At 37.9% G+C, this 21,611-nt stretch overlaps 1 protein-coding gene across 1 annotated transcript in view; it reads right to left on the bottom strand.

Moving 5' to 3' along the window:
* Nucleotides 1–21,611, bottom strand: part of Nup98-96 (nuclear pore complex protein Nup98-96) — a 474,154-nt gene that overhangs the window by 9,334 nt on the left and 443,209 nt on the right. Inside the window, exons 26-27 of the mRNA XM_067143470.2 lie at nucleotides 4,592–4,747; nucleotides 4,403–4,500 (exon numbers count right to left, since the gene is read on the bottom strand). Of these exons, the coding sequence (XP_066999571.1) occupies nucleotides 4,403–4,500; nucleotides 4,592–4,747 (254 nt within the window). The remainder of the gene's footprint in view (nucleotides 1–4,402; nucleotides 4,501–4,591; nucleotides 4,748–21,611) is intronic.

Here is a 21,611-nt window from a genome sequence, read left to right on the forward strand (position 1 = left end):
TGTTGGTGAAATTACACTGGAGGAAGTGGAAAGGATGGTAAATAAACTCCATTGTCATAAAGCAGCAGGAATAGATGAAATTAGATCTGAAATGATGTAGTGGGAAGGCAGGGATGAAATGGCTTCATAGAATAGTAAAATTAGCATGGAGTGTTGGTAAGGTACCTTCAGATTGGACAAAAGCAGTAATTGCACCTATCAGTAAGCAAGAGAACAGGAAAGATTGCAACAACTATCGAGGTATCTCATTGATTAGTATACCAGGCATAGTATTCATTGGCATCTTGGAAGGGAGGGTGCGATCAGTCGTTGAGAGGAAGTTGGATGAAAACCAGTGGGGTTTCAGACCACAGAGAGGCTGTCAGGATCAGATTTTCAGTATGCGCCAGGTAACTGAAAAATGCTATGAAAGGAATAGGCAGTTGTGTTTATGTTTCGTAGAACTAGAGAAAGCATATGACAGGGTACCGAGGGAAAAGATGTTCGCTATACTGGGGGACTATGGAATTAAAGGTAGATTATTAAAATCAATCAAAGGCATTTATGCTGACAATTGGGCTTCAGTGAGAATTGATGATAGAATTAGTTCTTGGTTCAGGGTTCTTACAGGGGTTAGACAAAGGCTGTAATCTTTCACCTTTGCTGTTCGTAGTTTACATGGATCATCTGCTGAAAAGTATAAAATGGCAGGGAGGGATTCAGTTAGGTGGAAATGTAGTAAGCAGTCTCGCCTATGCTGACGACTTTGTCTTAATGGCAGATTGTGCCGAAAATCTGGAGTCTAATATCTTGGAACTTCAAAATAGATGCAATGAGTATGGTGTGAAAATTAGCCTCTCGAAGAATAAATTGATGTCAGTAAGTAAGAAATTCAACAGAATTGAATGTCAGATTGGTGACACAAAGCTAGAACAGGTTGATAATTTCAAGTATTTATGTTGTGTGTTCTCTAGGGTGGGCCGAAAAAATTCTAATTATTTTTCCCAAGTCATAATACCGCAGAAAAGTTGCAAATCGGGGAGAATGAAACGGGGTAAAAAAAAGAAACAAAATAGGTTGATTTCTTCCTATTGCACATATGCTCTAAAGTTTGCCAAAATTCGGAAAAATGTATATTTTTACAATAATTTTCTACCTTGCTTAACTCAATATTTAAATATAATAGCTCTAGTCGACTCTTACTCGAGCCAATAATGATTTAGAAAAAAGAATGGTTCAAATCGGTTAAGGTCTTCCGCTCACGCAATATCCGTCAAACATCTAACAAATTCTCGCGCTCGTCGTAACTCACTCGGATCAAAGACCCTGACGCTCAGCCCACCTACCACTCTTGCCGCCACGCCGTGCCATTGTCGTGTCAGTCTGAAATGAACCTATTTTGTTTCTTTTTTGACCCCGTTTTATTCTCCCCAATTAGCAACTTTTCGGCGGTATTACTACTTGGAAAAAAGAATCCGAGTTTTTTCGGTCCACCCTAGTGTTCTCCCAGGATGGTAATATAATGAGATTGAATCAAGGTGTCGTAAAGCTAATGCAGTAAGCTCGCAGTTGCGATCAACAGTATTCTGTAAGAAGGAAGTCAGCTCCCAGACGAAAGTATGTTTACATCGGTCTGTTTTCAGACCAACTTTGCTTTATGGGAGCGAAAGCTGGGTGGACTCAGGATATCTTATTCATAAGTTAGAACTAACAGACATGAAAGTTGCAAGAATGATTGCTGGTACAAACATGTGGGAACAATGTCAGGAGGGTACTCGGAATGACGAGATAAAGGCTAATTTAAGAATGAACTCGATGGATGAAGCTGTACGCATAAACCGGCCTTGGTGGTGGAGTCATGTGAGGCGAATGGAGGAGGATAGGTTACCTAGGATGATAATGGACTCTCTGATGAAGAGAAGTAGAGGTAGACCAAGACGATGATGGTTAGACTCAGTTTTTAACAATTTAAAGATAAGAAGTATAGAACTAAATGAGGCCACAACACTAGTTGCAAATCGAGGATTGTGGCGACGTTTAGTAAATTCAGCGAGGCTTGCAGACTGAACGCTGAAAAGGCATAACAGTCTATAATGATAATGTATGTATGTATGTATGTATGTATGTATGTATGTATGTATGTATGTATGTTGTAAAAATTGATGAAAAAGTTTTTTTACACTATATTAATTTTTCATGCACAAATAAATAAATAAATAAATAAATAAATAAATAAATAAATAAATAAATAAATAAATAAATAAATAAATAAAATTAAATAAATTAAATTAAATAAATAAATAAATAAATAAATAAATAAATAAATAAATAAATAAATAAAAGTTCATAAAATGAAAAAATACTCTGATTGAAATACCATTTTCCTGTTTTTTTCCCACCAAACATTCCAAGTTAAGTCCTACTTGTAATGGGCAGTATTTGAACAGCAACCGCCTTGTTGAGAAGCCAGTGAGGATATCACTCAGCTATCATGAACCTCTGCTCTATATAATCGTTGATGTCAGCCTGATGAACAGACTTCAGTTGTTGGATTCAATTCCCAGCTGGGTGGAGGGATTTTAATCTTAGATGGTTAATTCCCTTGGTTTGGGGACTGGGTATTTGTGCTGTCCCCAATATCCCTGCAACTCAGACATCACTCGAAACACTATCCTACACCACAATAACAGACAGTTTTCCCATACATGGCAGATGCCGCCCACTCTTATTAGAAGATGTGCCTCACAAGGGCTGCACTGGGTTAGAATATTATTTTTAACTGGACTTTATCCTCAAAGAGTACAGTAGGATATAATGAACTGTAATGCACAAATATATGTTATACTCTTAGCATCTTCAGTCCTGAGAAGAAAATGTGAGGCGTTCTTACCAAAATGTTGATAGGGAATTTATTGGATCAGTGATATCTAAATAAAACATTTAATGTTATTTTCAAGTAAGCTAAGTAAGAAGCTAATGAGCTCATTCTTCGTTAATTGGATTGTCCTCTTTTTAATTCATACGAACCTATGTAGGCTTCTACTTGGATTAACTCTAATTTTAGGTACTTTAAAAAAAAAAATTTTGGTCAAGTTCAGCACAAATTAATTATCTTAGTGATATTCCTACCATAACTGCTCAAGTTCCAACAGACAGACAGTTAATTCTTCCACCACTTATAATTTTTTTTTTTTTTTTCCAAGACAAGTTTCAAGTTTCAGTAGACAAATAGTTTATTCTCCCCCCATTTACAGGGTTGTCTTCAAGACAAAGAATAGCACATTACACAATCATTTGAACACATATATACAGAGTGTATAGTAAGTATCCCTAACAGAGGAAGTGTTGACTGAGCTACAAAGTGTTGCCAGTATTCCGCTTGCGTGAAGCTCCGTGTGCGGAAGGCCTTAAGTGTTAATTTATTTAGCAGATGTATCTGTTCTACTGCATGATTTGATTATTTACTAATATATTTTATTTCCTTCTTTTGAGAACACTGGTTAGGCTGAAAAAAAATTTAAAAAAATAAATAAATATATAAGCATATACCAGAAGCCCAAAACACTTGAGGCCTCACTGGAAAGAATGGAATGATCCAATGTGTCCTGTATATTATCCAGGCCTAAAAAGTTTAAAATAAGATGCCATTGTCATGTTACTGTTAAAATATTCAAATCCGCTTCTGAGGTGTAGAGGTTAGTGTCATTAGCTGCCACCCCCGGAGGCCCGGTTTCCATTCCCAGCTCTGAAACGAAATTTGAAAAGTGATACGAGGGCTGGAACGGGGTCCACCCAGCCTTGGGAGGTCAACCGAGTAGAGGGGGGTTTGATTCTTACCTCAGCTATCCTCAAAGTGGTTTTCTGAGGTTTCCCACTTCTCCTTCATGCAAATTCTAGGGCAGTACCTAACTTAAGGCCACGGCTGCTTCATTCCCTCTTTCTTGTCTATCCCTTCCACTCTTCCCATCCCCCACAAGGCCCCTGTTCAGCATAGCACGTGAGGCCGCCTAGGCGAGGTACTCCCCAGTTGTACCCCTCCGACCCGAAGGGTCACGCTCCAGGACACTGCCCTTGTGGTGGTAGAGGTGGGATCCCTCACTGAGTCCGAGGGAAAAACCAAACTAGGAGGGTAAACGAATTAAGAAAGAAAGAAAGAAAGAAAGAAAGAAAGATAGAAAGAAAGAAAGAGAGAAAGTATTCAAGGAGTCAACTGAGAATCCACCCTTCTTATAAGAGTCGGTGCTGAAGTCTTACGTTACAGTAATCATTAAAAGTGGAAAATACTTATCTCCACATACAGTGTTAGGTAATTTACTACATATACTACATGCAATCGATACAGAAAATTACAGAAATAAAATAAAAATAAAATTGAAGTATAATCTAAAATCTAGGAACTGTACCACTTTTGTTAGAACCATACCATTAATAATAGCATCAGCAGCTATATGCTTCATGATGATTTCATGGCCTTCATTTAGTTGTCCAGATTTCATGAGGTACCAAGCAGCTTTACTATACCTGTAAGAATACTTCACAATAAATAACTGCATCTTCCAAGTATACAGAATGTTGTTATTTCATACATAGAGGCCTAGAATGACCAACTTACTCTTTCTGGATAACTGCAAGTGTTGCTTTGGCTTGATATATCCACTGTGCAGGTACGTGCAATTTCTCAATCAAAAAATCTTCTTTATCTAAATATCTCTCGCTGTCAGAGAGTTCTACATGGCGACCAAGTAAATCTAAAACAGCTGCTCTGCGACTGAAAGCAATAGCAATGCAAACCTTCAATATTGTTAAGTTTTAACATAATACCGAAGAGAACAACGGACACAAATATATAAAACCCAGATCACAGGAAACATCAATTAACTTTAAAACAGTAGCTCCATATTCCTTAGATGAACTTGATAACTGGTGTAATGACAGATAATACCACTAAAACAGAGGAGAATTTCAACAGTGGTTAAAGAGCATTTTTAAAATGAATGCACCAGAGTGTTAATGTAAACACAACATAAAGGGCAATTTTGTTCACCTGGACAAAAAAGGAAAAACAAAAAACAGAGTAAACTTACAGTTTTCCATGGCTACTGATACAATCAAAGCCACGGAACCTGCAGTTTTATATTGAAACCAAACCATAAGGGCATTACTTCACACTTCAAACCACCCCTTTGACCCTCAGACAAGGCTGGATCAATGTCATCAAAATATGTGGAAATAAAATTTATGTGAGATATACTGATGGCACTGCATTAACTACTTCACGAGAAGAAATGCTGCATCTTCTCTACTGAGTCAAAGATATAAGCAATAAGGAGGTCCAGGAAATAAACAAGGAGAAAACCAAACCAACGTCTACTCACAGGGAAAATGGGACTCAAAGTGCACAACATGTGGCTGATCTGCAAGTAGTAGATAACTTTATTTAGGGTTACTGATTAAAAGTAAAGGTGGATTTTTGTTAATTCCCCTTATGGCTTTACCACTGTCCTCTACATCAGAATTTGGCAATATTTTAAATTATCTTGTACATCTTATGAATTTATCAATAAAAAAAAAAAAAAAAAAAAAAAAAGGGTGACCAGGTTAAAGGTATAATAATATAAAATGTTATAATTTTAAAGACCAAATACCCTTTATGATATTACATGATTTTTCACATTAATTTACTTTCCCGCGATTAGAATCTCATCCTTCTGGATGGAAGGTCAGCTCGTCTTGCCACAGAATTAAACACAAAACTATTCTAATTTAATTTGGACCATATCATGAGATGGGAATATGATTGGTGTGGTAGCTTGTGTACTGACCTTCCATCCAGAAGGATGAGATTGTAATCGCAGTGAGGAAAAATTCATGTGAAAAATCATGTAATGTCATAAAGGGTATTTGTTCTTAAAACCCCTGGTCAATACTCAACATGAGACATGGTGACTCCATCAACTCTAAAAATAAGCTGAAGAGCGTTTATGGAGAATATCATGGAAGATTTAATGATACCAATATAAATGGTCTGTTATTGGACATTATAAATTTTCCAGCTAACTCATTCCTGGTTGCCAGCGTTTTGTCCCCGTGTGCTAAGTTGGGCTAATCAGTTGGTACCTAGCACACCCACCAAGACGCATGGCTAGTGCATATCATCAGATTTAATGATGACGATGTTTGTTTAAAAGGGCCTAACAGCTAGGTCATCGGCCTCTAATGGTACGAGGTGAATGAAATGAAAATTAAAACTTCAAAATGTATCCACCGACCAGAATGAAAAAATGACCGTGAAACAAAAACAAACAATGGATCCAATACACAATGCCTTAATCACTTAATGATACTTATTATCTAAAGGGGTCCAAAATCAAGGTCATCGGCCACTCATAATAGTACTAAACACTGGTAAAGCAGAACCATGGTGTTCCTCCTATAGTGGTACTAATTACAGGTGACAGACTCATGGTGTTTCTCACAGGGTGGTACTAATCACAGGTAATGTAGACCCATGGTGTTTCACACATAAGGGTACTACTCACAAACAAAGCAGACCCATGGTGTTCCTCACGTAGTGGAACTAATCACAGGCCACATATACTCATGGTGTTGCTCACATAGTGGTACAAATCATAGGTATTGTAGACCCACGGTGTATCACACATTATGGTAACACCTACAGACAATGCAGACCCACGGTCTTCCTCACACAGTGGTACTAAGCACGGGCATCAGCCAAACCCATGGTGTTTCTCACATAATGGTACTAATCGCAGGCAATGTAGACCCATGGTGTTCCTCATAAAGTGGTACTACTCACAGGTAAGAGAGACCCATTCTGAACACAGTGGAATTGATCCGTGGAATGCACACGATGACTCTTATTACAAGCAATGCTCTGACCCATAGTATTCCTCACATAATGGTACTGTTCCTGTGTAACGTAGAACCCATGGTTTTCCTCACAAGGTAGTAACTAAACGGAGAACAATAAAACTTTGACTTCCACCTATTCAATACATTAAAAGCAATTATAAAATTAGGATCTCACCCTTATATTATTGCTCAAATGTTAATACATAGGACATGTTTCGTTCATATTTTGAACATCTTCAGCTATAAATATTCTTACAAGGTTAAATTGATAACATTGTTCTAGAACTTACACTTATGGTTTGCCATTAACAAACTTATCCATAATAAACTTTTAAAAACCTCTTAAATATAAAGCGTTTATATATTAGGTCGTCTTATTGAAAATAAAATAACTATTTATTGAGTTTGAAAGTTTAAAACCTTATTCTAATATTTAAAATACAATGCCATATCTGTTAAATAGCTGAATGTCTTAAAATTATTTGTTGTACACACATTAAAACAATTTGTTACAACTGGCGTAAACTTTTTCACATGTTGTACCATATGGAATTGAAACCTTAATACACTCTGTAAACAGCTGAGTTTAGGCATGAATATTATTATTTTCGTCCATAAAATGACTAAACTGATGCGCACTGTTGGTTATAGATATACAACAAATAATTTTAAAACATTCAGCTATTTAACAGATTGTAAATGTATTTATACAGAGACTAACTAATGGCATTGCATTTTAAATATTAGAATAAGGTCTTCAACTTTCAAACTCAATAAATAGTCATATTATTTTCAATAAGACAATGTAATATATAAACGCTTTATATTTAACAGGTTTTTTAAAGTTTATTATGGATAAATTTGTTAATGGCAAACCATAAGTGTAAGTTCTAGACCAATGTTATCAATAACCTTGTAGAATATTTATAGCTGAAGATGTTCAAAATATGAACGAAACATGTCCTATGTTTTAACAATTAAACAATGAAATAAGGATCCTAATTTTATAATTGCTTTTAATGTATTGAATAGGTGGAAGTCAAAGTTTTATTGTTCTCCTTTTAACAGACTTTCAATACGGAAAAAATGAGGATAGTCTCTTGCAAGGTAGCAACTAGTCGCAAGTAGCGCTGACCCATGGTGTTCCACACATAACGGTTCTAATCACAACTAGTCTCATGGTTCTAACGGCATCATCTCATGGTCGCCCCTTTTAGGGCAGGCAGGGGATACCGTGGGTGTAGTCTTCATCTGTGTCCATCCATCCACAGGGGGTACGGAAAATTCATCACCAGGAAATTGCACAGGTAGGCATGATCGAAGATATCATTAGACTTATCACTCTGAATAAAAACTACTGACTACTGTTTGTTCTCTCCTTCATACCGTTTTCAACACCAGTGGCACACTACCGGGAAAATGCACAGCCTGGTGTATATACACAGAGTTAATGAACGAGGTTGAAGGGCCTCAGCAATCAAGCAATAGTCCCGTTTTCAGTTCAAGCACAAGCACAACCCCAAGACAGCATGTCGGCTTATGTCTCCCTATTTTCGAAACTATCTTATCCAACACATTGCTATACACTGTGGGATGCCCTTAGTGTGCATAGTTGCCAGCAGACCGACCTACCTCTGTGTAAAAATACGTGGTGGGCGCAAAAAAAGAGAGCGAGAGAGAGAGAGAGAGAGAGAGAGAGAGAGAGAGATGGAATTCAACAAAGAAACGTCGGTTCTGCAACAGCGTGGCAATAATCGTTGTGAGCCTGAAATCCATAGTAAGATGGTAAAACTTCCTTAGAACTATCTGGTGTTGTACAGTATCATATGCTGAAGAGAGATCAACAAAAGCCACTCCAGTAATTTCATCATGCAGAAATCCGTCTTCTATGTGCTGTGTCAGATTTATGATCTGTGTACAGCAGTTCCTTCCTGGTCTAAATCCTGCCTGCTATGGGATTAGAAGAGGTTCGACCACTAGTGTTATACGGTTCAGAAGCATTCTTTCAAAAAATGTATATAGATGGCACAGGAGTGATATTGGTCTGAAATTCTTTGGATTCGTAGGCTGCTTACCAGGTTTCAGGATTGCAACCACCTTAGTCTTCCTCCAGATTTTAGGGATTTGACATCGTTCCAAACAATTTTTGAAAAGCTGTAGGATCCATTGTTTGGTAGCACTCCCGAAGTGTTGTATCTGCTCCATATGCATGTCATCTAGACCGGCTGCCTTGCCAGTTTTGCTCATTTTTATGGCGTTTTCCAGCTCGTTCATAGTGAATGGATTGGACAGACTGGATGTTTCTTCTTTGATATTTCTTTGAAGTTTTGGTGGTCTTTTTCGCTTATTAGGAGTTGATGCGCTATCTGGTTAGATGTAATGAAGCTATGTAGAGGACATTCCGTTGGGTCATTGTTCAGACGTCTAAGTAGCTTCCAAGCTTCTCTGCTGTTTCTTGCCATATCTAGTTCTTCCATCAACTTAACCCAATGTTCTCTCTTTATTTCACCCATGGACTGGATTAGTTGTTGACCAGCCTGAATAGTGTCCTCACTGAAGGGATTTTCTTCATAGGGCAGTAGGTACTCATTTCATTTATCTACTGTACTGGCGTCTAGACCCTGTATGTACCGAGACCTACAGCCCCTTGGGATTGACGTGCGAGAGCATTCTTGCACGGCATCGATGAACACATCATATACCTCTGGAACAGGTCTGATGTCTGCTACCATTTCATCTAAGCGCTTTGTGTACTTCAACCAATCAGCTTTCTTAAAATTGTACCCGCCTTCTGAATGGCACAGATTGTGGATGAGCTGCTGAGAAAACTTGGCACATAATGGGTCTGTGTTGTGTGTTGGGTACAGGTTCGCGGACAGGCTTCACACACTGTTGTGATATAGCATCGCTGACAAAAATGAGATCTAGGTTGTGTCCACGTCTCCACCGATGACCGTTGAAAGAAGCGGGAAGTTTACTGTCGTGTATTAAGCACAGTTGACTAGATTCTGACCACGTAATCACAGCTTCATGATCTTCATTGTCTCCTCTATATTCCCATAAGCAGCTATGGCTGTTGAAATCGCCCATGATGACACAAACCTTCTCCTCTTGCCCTACAGCTGAATCAGTAAAATAGTATGGAATGCTCCGTGGTTTATAGACAAATGTTATGATGCAGTTTGATAGCTCCACTGTAAAGATCAAGATCAAACAGGCACATGTAACACACACATTAGTTTGCCTGCTACCTTACACCTTGCTCATACTTCAGGTGGCTTACAGGAAACTGTGCTATCTAATTGCTTCCCACACTCATAGATACTCCAGTTATGATGGCTACTTCTATATGAGTAATATTTCATTGCCCCTCAATATCGAACTAGGAAACACAAAATCAATCAATCAATCAATCAATCAATCAATCAATCAATCAATCAATCAATCAATCAATCAATCAATCAATCAATCAATCAATCAATCAATCAATCAAATCAAATCAAATCAATCAACCAACCAACCAATCATCTGCATTTAGGTCCATCGCCAAGGCGACAGATTTCCAATTGTTTACCTAGCATTTTCTTAAAACGTTTTCAAAGAATTTGGAAATTTTTAGCAAAATTTTTATCTCCACTGTCACCTCAGAACATACTGTTTATGATATTGATACCGATTTCGTTATGGAACCTGAAATAATTGTCCTGAATGAGTAAATTCATAATTCCAATATAATTGGTCCATAATTGGACATTATAAATTTTCCACCTAATTCATTCTTGGCTGCCAGCATTTAACCCCAGTGTGCCAATTTGGGCTTATCAGTTGGTAACCAGTACACCCACCAAGACACATGGCTAGTGCATACCGTGGAGGCCACTGCGTAGGCTACTTGGAGATATTAGCAGAGCCAATGCACTGACAGACTTCGCCTTTTCTACAAAAATTGATGCCTGCTGGGCCACCACCAGATGATACTGATTTCCCTAAGGAACTTTAAATATTTGTCCTGAATGAGTAAATTATAAATGGCCTGCAAGTCATCAGTTTTTATAAATAAGACAAAGTCTCTCATAATGTATTGGCACTGAAGGTAGCACCAAGTAGCCTACGCCGTGGCCTCCATGGTATGCCAAGTTATGCATCTTGGTAGGTGTGCTAGTTACAAAATTCATGAGCCCAAATTGGCACAATGGGGCAAAACGTTGGGAACCAAGAATGGATTACCTGGAAAATTTATAATGTCCAAAACAGACCAATTGTATAGGAATATACCACTTAGTCAAACATCTCTTCTTCTTACTCCCAAGTCTTCCCTGCCCAAAGTTTGCAACATTTCTGTTACACTACTCCTTTTTATAATTCCAATAAAAATGGTCCATTATTGGATATTATAAATTTTCCAGCTAACAGACCAGCTAAATCATTCTTAGCTGGAAAATTTAAAATGTCCAATAATGCACCACTTATATTGGAATCATGAATTTACTCATTCAGGACAAATATTTCAGGTTCCCTATGGGAGTCAATATCTATATCACACTACTCCGTCAGAAATCACCCAGAACAAATCGCGCTGCTTTTCTTTGGTTGCATGTTATAATGCTCATCAGTGTACAGGTGGACTATGGGTTTTTCAGGGTGCACACTTTCTAGAGCAATGTTTGTCGAACTATGATGTACCAAGCATTTGTCTGAGAAGACTGAAAATTACAATTTGGTTTACACTGCACCGACGCAGTTAGGTCTTATGCCGACAATGCGACAGGAGAGTGCTAGAAGTGGGAAGGAAGCGACCATGGCCTTAATTAAGGTACAGCCCCAGCATTTGTCTGGTGTGAAAATGGGAAACCATGTAAAAACATTTCAGGGCTGCCAACAGTGGGGTTCGAAACCAACTATCTCCCAAATTCAAGCTGATGGCAAGACTGAAAATATCACTCTGTAGCTGAGAATACACAGCAACAGGATTTCAGTAACAGAAGTTTTCTTTCATAAAAATGTACGTTCAATCCTGTTTATGGAGCTTAGAAATTCCATGCAGTTTGCGTCCATGTCTTTCTCTCCTAGGTTGACATTTTATGAAATTTATGACACTACATATTCTACTCATATACAATGAAAGGAAATTACTGTTGCAATAGTTTCTTACATGTACACGTGTTTAGGACACAATTTCATGTTCACTGTTCTCTATCTATCTATCTATCTATCTCTCTCTCTCTCTCTCTCTCTCTCTCTCTCTCTCTCAAATTACTGATAAAGAAAGGGAATTGCCCCTGTAAAAATTAATTTTTTTTTTTTTTTTTTGCTAGGGGCTTTACGTCGCACCGGCACAGATAGGTCTTATGGCGACGATGGGATGGGAAAGGCCTAGGAGTTGGAAGGAAGCGGCCGTGGCCTTAATTAAGGTACAGCCCCAGCATTTGCCTGGTGTGAAAATGGGAAACCACGGAAAACCATCTTCAGGGCTGCCGATAGTGGGATTCGAACCTACTATCTCCCGGATGCAAGCTCACAGCCGTGCGCCTCTACGCGCACGGCCAACTCGCCCGGTAATTAAATTTTTATTACATGGAAATGTGTTGTACAAAGTCTGGAATTTTGTTGCTCTCTTCTTGGCTCAACAGCTTTCATTTGTTGGAAAATCTTCTTCGGTAGTGTACGTTAGTCTGTACTTGACAGTAAGCTGAGTTAAATAATGCACCTTAAATGTAACGGAAAATTGGATACGAACTGGGACGTTGAAAACAAAGGAATGTGATTACGACAGAGGTGCCAACCTTTGAAGTGGGTTATCAGAAATCCCATTTTTAACTTGCGCACCATCCCCTTCAAAACGTTTACGAGTCAAATCCAAAGCACCCCGGTTTGCCCTTTCCAACAGCAATCTATTCTAAAGTATATCATATTACACAATAAAATATGCTCATTACCTATTGTTCTGTGATAAATTCTTTGTAGCTTGTTTCGCATCCAGCAGCTGCTTTTCAGTGTAGGTTTTCTTGAAACATATTCCCCTTGAGATGACATTTTCATCTTTAGAACCATAAGATAGAGTTTGAGGAATGTTCCACCATTCAACACATTGTAAAAATATATTAAATTATAAGAACATCGGTTTTGACCCCTTGGACTCATCATCAGTTCTTGGTGAAAATCAAATCAAGGGGAATCTGATAATCATCACAACGAAAAACCTTGTACCTGTAGGTGATTGCATGGAAACACATCAATGGGTTGCTAGACATTACCTTGAAATGCAACGTACACTTGGCAAGCAGAACTTGGAACTCAAAAAGTTCCCAGTTCTGGCTCTAACCTTCTTGTGTTCATGGAACACTGAATACTGTAAACAAATGTACTGATTGAAAATATATACAAACACGACACAGACACTTATAATGATGTGAAACCTTGGCTCTATAAGAGCGTTCTTGGACTTGACAGTCCTGTTTCTATCTGAAAAAGATTGGATGAAATACACACACATTGAAGCAAAATGTACAAAGACATAGTTCTGGCCTAAACTGTCACGCGTTCATGGACACCGAACACTGGGAACACATGCACTGTTTGAAAACACACACATACAATATGAAACATTGGCGTTACAAGAACGTTCCTGGGTTTGACTGTCCTGTCTCCATTTGACTAAACTAGATGAAACACATATACATTGAATGTACAAAGACAAACCACTTGGTAATTTAAAAGTCCTGGTTTTAGTTTCAAAAATTGTCATGTGTTCGTGGAACACAGAAGAGAACTGCTGGTCCTGCTTCAATCTACTGGAAACTAATGCACTATCGCAGAATATATTGTTGAAAGTTTGCACACTGATATAAAACACATGCCACTTTAATGTTCTTGGATACGAGTAAAAATGCCATCATATGTTTGCACAACTTGTCAAGCGGTCCTGTCACAATCAACCAGAATATGTGAATTTAAAAAAACCAAAACTTGTTGACTATTACAACCACACATCACATGAAACGTTTGATAATGAAACGTTTGATAATCAGCTGAAATTATACATTGGCCTACGATGCTTAGTATTTAAGAAAGATCTAGATCTAAATTAGAATTATTACCGTGTGTTAGTGGAACACAGAACTTGATTGTCGGCCCTGATTCAAACAACTTCACATATATATGACATAGTTGAAATGAAAGTATGTTTGACGATGAAACCTATAGGTACAAGGTTTTTTGTTATGATGATTGTTATCAGATTCCCCTTGATTTGATTTTCACCAAGAACTGATGATGACTCCAAGGGAGTCGAAACCGTTCTTATAATTTAATATATTTTTACAATGTGTTGAATGGTGGAACATCCCTCAAACTCTATCTTATTAGTTAAATGTCAACACGGAAATGAAGATCATAACCTACGATTTAGAACCATAAGCGATTCCACTGTAGATGTACTTAATGTATGCCTGAATTCTGTCTGATTTTTCTTAATAACAGTGAAAACTCTTCCTGTTGGAGAGTAACTGTGAGGTACACTTAATACTGCAAATACATTACTTACGGTTTTATACTTAATTTGTCCACTTTCATTTTTAAGCTCTGCAATGTTGCCCCAGTTCACATCAATGTTAGGTCCATGTACAATATACTCAGGGAAAGTATCACACTAGTAAACTGCAAAATTCCTCTTCAAGTAAGTCATATTCACTTTCCTGGACCAAATTTGGGAATCTTCGAACAAAATATTCAAGAGATGAATAGGAAAGCATCATTCTGAGAGATGTCTACAACTTCGGCATGATGAAGAAATTCATCATCAAGGGGAAATTTCCTGATAATGTAACTGCAAGCTACCAAATAAAACTCCCTTGCAGAATTATAAAACATCTCTTCTTCACAGTCATAATCTTTGAAGTACACCTTGGCTTTTGCTCCAATTACTAAGTCCTCATTGGGTTTCTTGTATTTCCTCTTCTTGAATTCAACACTCAAAAGGGAGGTAGATTCTGACTGAATAAAACATGGCTGAACAAATCTGACCAACAGGTCAGTTAAAAGACCAGTAAGTTTCCTCCGAAGAAGATATATGGCTGGAGCATCTTCTTGTAGAAATAAATTCACGGAGTTTTAAAAGCAGGAAATGTACTCTGAAGAAAGTAGCAAAACAGTTTTGTGTGTGGGTTTGTAAGAAAGATCTCACAGTATCAAACTGCTTGATGCTCTCATTTCTATGGTGGGGCTCACTATAAAACATGAGTGTCAAAGTTTCCCACGGCTCAAGAACTCTATTAATAGACTGAAGAAGTGAGAGTCAACAGGTACCGACATATTTCAAATTGGGCTGCTGCCTTTTGTGCATAGATGTGTATGAGATGACATAACAATCCGGGACAAGAACAGAAATCCTTCACAAATTTGGCAACACCTTCATTTGCCCCTATCACTGTGTATGCATAGTCAGATGAAAACAAAATAAATTTTTCCATGGAATGGCTAAAGAAGACAATTCACTATTAATAACAGAGGAAATTCGCTGGACTGTGTTGTCAGTACTTTCTAACAAATAGAAGAGTTCATATTTGGCCTCTCTCAGCATTAAAGAAAGAGACAATTATAGGATAAAGTTCAACTGCATTTGAATCCATACTACCATCAGTAGCCAAAGTAAAAGGCGTTATTTGCAAAAGTTCACCTATTTCCTTTTTTCAATCAATCAATACTGATATGCATTTAGGGCAGTCGCCAAGGTGGCAGATTCCCTATCTGTTGTTTTCCTAGCCTTTTCTTAAATTATCGCAAAGAAATTGGAAATTTATTGAACATCTTCCTTGGTAAGTTATTCAAATCCCTACCTCCCCTTCCCATAAATGAATATTTGGCCCAATTTGTCCTCTTGAATTCCACCTTTTTTTTTTTCCATATTGTAATCTTTCCTACTTTTAAAGACGCCACTCAAACATATTCGTCTACTAATGTCATTCCACGCCATCTCTCCGTTGACAGCTCGGAACATACCACTTAAATGGAATAATATCAATAAGTTAATTTATTGAATTTACCACCAAATCAATACAAAATGTCATACTTTAGTTGGCTTACTTTGGCATATTAACCAACTAAAGTATGACATTTTGTATTGATTAGGTGGTAAATTCAATAAATTAACTTATTGATATTATTCCATTCAAGTATTATCAATACGGATCAAGAATGATATTTATCACATGTAACATACCACTTAGTCGGGCAGCTCATCTTCTTTCTCTCAGTTTCTCCTAGCCCAAATTTTGCAACATTTTTGTAAAGCTAATCTTTTGTCCGAAATCACCCAGAACAAATCGAGCTGCTTTTCTTTGGATTTTTTCCAGTTCTTGAATCAAGTAATCCTGGTGAGGGTCCCATACACTGGCACCATATTCTAGTTGGTGTCTTACCAGAGACTTACATGCCCTCTCCTTTACATCCTTACTACAACCCCTGAACACCCTCAAAACCGTGTTCAGAGATGTGTACCCTTTATTTACAATCCCATTTATGTGATTACCCCAATGAAGATCTTTCCTTATATTAACACCTAAGTACTTACAATGACCCCCAAAGGGAACTTTCACCCCCATCAACACAGTAATTAAAACCGAGAGGACTTTTCCCATTTGTGAAACTCACAACCTGACTTTTAACCCCGTATATCAACATACCATTGCCTGCTGTCCATCTCATAACATTATCGAGGTCACATTGCAGTTGCTCAAAATCTTGTAACTTATTTATTACTCTATACAGAATAACATCATCCGCACAAAGCCTTACCTCTGATTCAACTTGTTTACTCATATCATTTATATATATATATAAGAAAACAAAGGTCCAATAATACTGCCTTGAGGTTTTCCCCTCTTAATTACTGTATTACAGGGCCAGATAAAGCTTCGCCTCTCTGAGATCTTATTTTCTGGAAATATAGCAACCCATTCAGTCACTCTTTGTCTAGTCCAATAGCACACATTTTTGCCAGTAGTCTCCCAGGATCCACCCGATCAAATGCTTTAGACAGGTCAATCGCGATACAGTCCATTTGACCTCCTGAATCCAAGATATCTGCTATATCTGGCTGGAATCCTACAAGTTGAGCTTCAGTGGAATAACCTTCCCTAAAACTGAACTGCCTTCTATCAAACCAGTTATTAATTTTGCAAACATGTCTAATATAATCAGAAAGAATGCCTCCCCAAAGCTTACATGCAATGTGTGTCAAACTTACTGGCCTGTAATTTTCGGCTTTATGTCTCACCCTTTCCTTTATATACAGGGACTCAATAGCAACTCTCCATTCATTTCGTATAGCTCCTTCAACCAAACAATGAAATGAGTATTGCAGATATGGTACTATATCCCAACCCATTGCCTTTAGTATATCCCCAGAAATCTTATCAATTCCAGCCACTTTTCGAGTTTTCAACTTTTGTATCTTATTGTAAATGTTATCATATGTAAATTTTAATACTTCTTTAGCATTAGTCTCCTCCTCTATCTGGACATTATCCTTGTAACTAACAATCTTTACATACTGCTGACTGAATACTTCTGCCTTTTGAAGATCCTCACATACACACTCCCCTTGTTCATTAATTATTCCTGGAATGTCCTTCTTGGAACCTGTATCTGCCTTAAAATACCTATACATACCCTTCCATTTTTCACTAATATTTGTATGAATCCCAATTATGCTTGCCATCATGTTATCCTTAGCTGACTTCTTTGCTAGATTCAATTTCCTAGTAAGTTCCTTCAATTTCTCCTTACTTCCACGGCCTTTTCTAACTTTATTTCTTTCCAATCTGCACCTCATTCTTAGTCTCTTTATTTCTCTATTATAATAAGGTGGGTCTTTACTGTTCCTTACCACCTTTAAAGGTACAAACCCATTTTCACATTCCTCAACAATTGCTTTAAACCCATTCCAGAGTCTGCTTACATTTTTATTTACCGTTTTCCACTGATCATAGTTGCCTCAGATGCCGTGTATTGAAGTAAAGCAGAGGTTTTAGTTCTTGCACAACCATATTTCTGATATATTTTAGAGTAGGCGAACACTGATCTAAAATTTTCAGCATGGTCTGAAACTGATAACGGAATATTACGCTCCAAAAGAAATGGCGTGAACAGCAATTTGGCATTTGTCACTGCAGTTTAATTACTTTTTATGAAGAACGATGAAACAGACTGGTTTCATAATTTTGATCGACGGCAGGTTTGATGTTTCTAGGATTCCGTGTCTCTTCTGCAATCACCTGGTCCACCGTGAACCACAGAGAAATCACATGAACACACACTGAAGAACACGTGGTTTTTACTAACACGCGAAGCAAGTAGGCGTGGTCATTCATTTGTGTAACCATCTCGATATTTTTCCTTAACAATGCTGTCTTCTTAGAAGATGCAATTTGACAATTGCTCCGCCTCATTTTAGAAAACCAAGCACTTCTTTTTGAATCAACGAGTAGGATAATTAGAATTGGAAAACAAAGAGCCAAACGCGTGCACTGGAGAACAGCAGAGCAAGGAGTAGACTACTTCACGGCCGACTTGATGCATCGTTCTAGCTAAGAGAGCAGCGTATCTCTGTAGCTCGCCGTGATTTAACAATGCTCGCGGGGAAACAAAAGGAAGTGACGACCAAATAACCGCCAAATATGTTTGGTTGCCAACTTACAAACACTGAAACGAGGAGGGTTGACCAGAAATGCTCTAAGGGACTGAACATTTATTTCTTTTTTTCGTAGAAACAAATTTTTATCATGATAATGTTGCTTTTCTGTAATAATTTCCCCTTCGACGGTAATCGTGAAGTGAAATCTGCAATTATTATGGACAATCCGTAATAGCTGGCCTCTTTAGAAATGTCATGACACCTTTCATGTAAGCAGAAGTTGTGAGTGAATTTGATATTAATATCAGGAGAGTTAGGGCCAGTAAAAAAATATCATATGATAGATTTTCAATGTAAGAATATATTAAAAAATTTGGAATAAGGTCTTAGTTGGTGTGGCGATGAGGGAGAAACTAAACCTCAGTGCACTGTGTGCTACAAAATGATTATGAATTAGTGTATGAAACCCAAGAAATTGAACTGATACTTGAAGGGTGGCATGCACCATCTTGGAGTATATTACTCTGGAAGTAGCATCTACTAAAGAAGTCCCTACTACAGACGTAAACTACTAAGAGTACTCTGGGAGTAACGTCTGAGAGCGGAAATACGATTTCCTCTTTTAGTTGCTATTACTGTATGTTAACGTGTTTTGTATAAGGCCATGAATAAGGTTATGTGCAATGGAAAATGAGAGAAAAACATATGCGAAGAACATAAGAGTACATTAGTAGAGATAAACATCCATACAAGAGTTATAAAATGCAAAAAAAACATGCTGGATAGGGAAAGTAATGCCTAGAGAATAGTGACAGATGAATTTGATGCTTTGAGTAATGGTAAACACAGCAAAGAAGAGGTGAAAAATCTGTGGAAAGATCTAACAGAGGTCTAAAAAGCAGGACATCGTGGAAATCTGGGAATAATTTAAAACTGGAGGTGCTCCACAGACAACATGCGTGTATGACGTTTCGAAGATGATCAGTGAAATAATGCCCCAATATTCTGTTATAAACAATATGTTCTAAGTTTACTACAACAGTACTCATCATCATCATCATTTCCCTTTATCCAGCTGTAGCCGGGTAGGGGCGAATATGGTTCCTCTCCACTTTCTTCGGTCTTTCCACCACTCCTCCTCCAACACTGTGTCCCAGTCCAGGTTTCTTTCTATAATGCTGAGTTGGATGGTATCCTTCCATCTCAATCGTGGTCATCCACGGCCTCTCCTTCCTTGAATTTACATTTCCATCACCTTTTTTGGCATTCTTTCGTCGCTCATTTGCTTTATGTGCCCAAACCATCTTAGTCGGCTCTTCTCTATTCTATCATTCAATTTTTCCACTCCAATTTCTTCCTGGATTTTCTCATTCCTTATTTTCTCTCTTCTACTCTTCTGTATCATACTCCTCAAGAACTTCATTTCAGCTGCCTGTATTCGACTCTCATCCTTCTTTGTCATTGTCTAAGTTTCTGCTCCGTAAGTTGTTATGGGTACGTAATACATCTTGTACATAGTATCCTTTGCTTCCATTGGCACACCTTTGTCCCATAACATATTTCTTACACTATGATAGAAACAACTTCCAGCTTGAATCCTTTTACTAATCTCAGCATCCAGTCGAGCATTCTCCATTAATTCACTCCCCAGTTATTTAAACGTTTCCACTACTTCCAGGGGCTTGTCTGCAAGTCTAATCTGACCTTTCCCTTCTTTCTGCCCTCTAGTAATAACAAGAGTTTTACTCTTTGCTACACTTACTTTCAATCCACATTCTTCGATCTTCCCATTCACCACATTCAACTGTTCTTGAACCTTCCTGTCGTCTTCCCCCCAAATCACAATATCATCTGCAAATAACATCATGTTCATTTCTCTTCCTCCATATGCTGCTTTTGCTGTTCTCATGATGTCATCCATTACTATTGTAAACAGGATTGGTGATAGAACACTTCCCTGTCTCAGCCCACTAGTTATTTTGAACCAACTTGTCCTGCCAAGTTGTGTTTGCACGCAACTACAACATTCCTCATACAATGCCATGATCATTTTTATTAATCCCTGTCCAATTTCTTTTTGCACCAGACTGTCCCAAACTTTCGTCCTGGGGACACTGTCATATGCCTTTTCAATATCAATGAATGTCATCACCATATCATTCCCGTACTCCCAATGCTTTTCCATTAGTTGTCTCATAATGAAAATGGGCTCTATTGTTGACCTTCCACTTCTGAAACCAAACTGATTTTCCTGTATCTGATTCTCAACCCTCAACCTTATTCTACTTTCCAGTATCCTTTCCATTATCTTAGCAACATGGGATATTAGAGTAATTCCCCTGTAGTTCTTCAAAACTTTCTTATCTCCTTTTTTGAAAATTGGGATGATTATTCCTTTTTGCCAATCCTCAAGGACCTCCTTATTCTCCCAGACATTCCTGAGAACCCAATATGTCCACTGCAGGCCTACAGCTCCAGCTGCCTTTATCATCTCCACTGAAATTTCATCTATTCCAGCAGTTTTTCCATTCTTCATCTTTCTTACTGCCATTTCAATTTCATTCATTGTAATTTCTTTATCCATTTCTTCATCAACTAATTGCCTTTCCTGGTTGTCCACTGAATGACTGTCATCCATTCTTATGTTCAGCAGCTTCTGAAAATACTCTCTCCATCTATTTCTTATTTCTTCTGGCTTTGTTAAAATTATGCCACCTTCATCCTTCACAAATCTGGTGTTTACTTGATCTCTCTTTTTGTTTCTTAAAATACCATACAGTAATTTCTTGCTGCCTTGCGTATCATCTCTCAATTTCTGTGTGAATAAGGCCCAGCTTTTCCTCTTTTCTTCCTCCACTACTTTCTTGGCCAAATTCTTTGCCTCCACATATTTTCTTCTACTTTCTTCAGTCTTAGATGTTTTCCATGCTTTCCATGCCATTTTCTTTTCCTTCACTTTAATCTTTACCCTATCATTCCACCAGTGTGTTTCTTTGTCTTTCACATTTCCTGATGTTCTACCACACACCTTTTCTGCACATCCAACCAGTGCTTCCTTAAATCTTTTCCATTCCTCTTCAACATTCCCCACCTCTGTCCTGGGTACCAAGGGTATTATTTCCCTTTG

This window comes from Anabrus simplex, chromosome 3 (assembly GCF_040414725.1).
Source record: "Anabrus simplex isolate iqAnaSimp1 chromosome 3, ASM4041472v1, whole genome shotgun sequence".
In the NCBI taxonomy this organism is placed as follows: domain Eukaryota; kingdom Metazoa; phylum Arthropoda; class Insecta; order Orthoptera; family Tettigoniidae; genus Anabrus; species Anabrus simplex.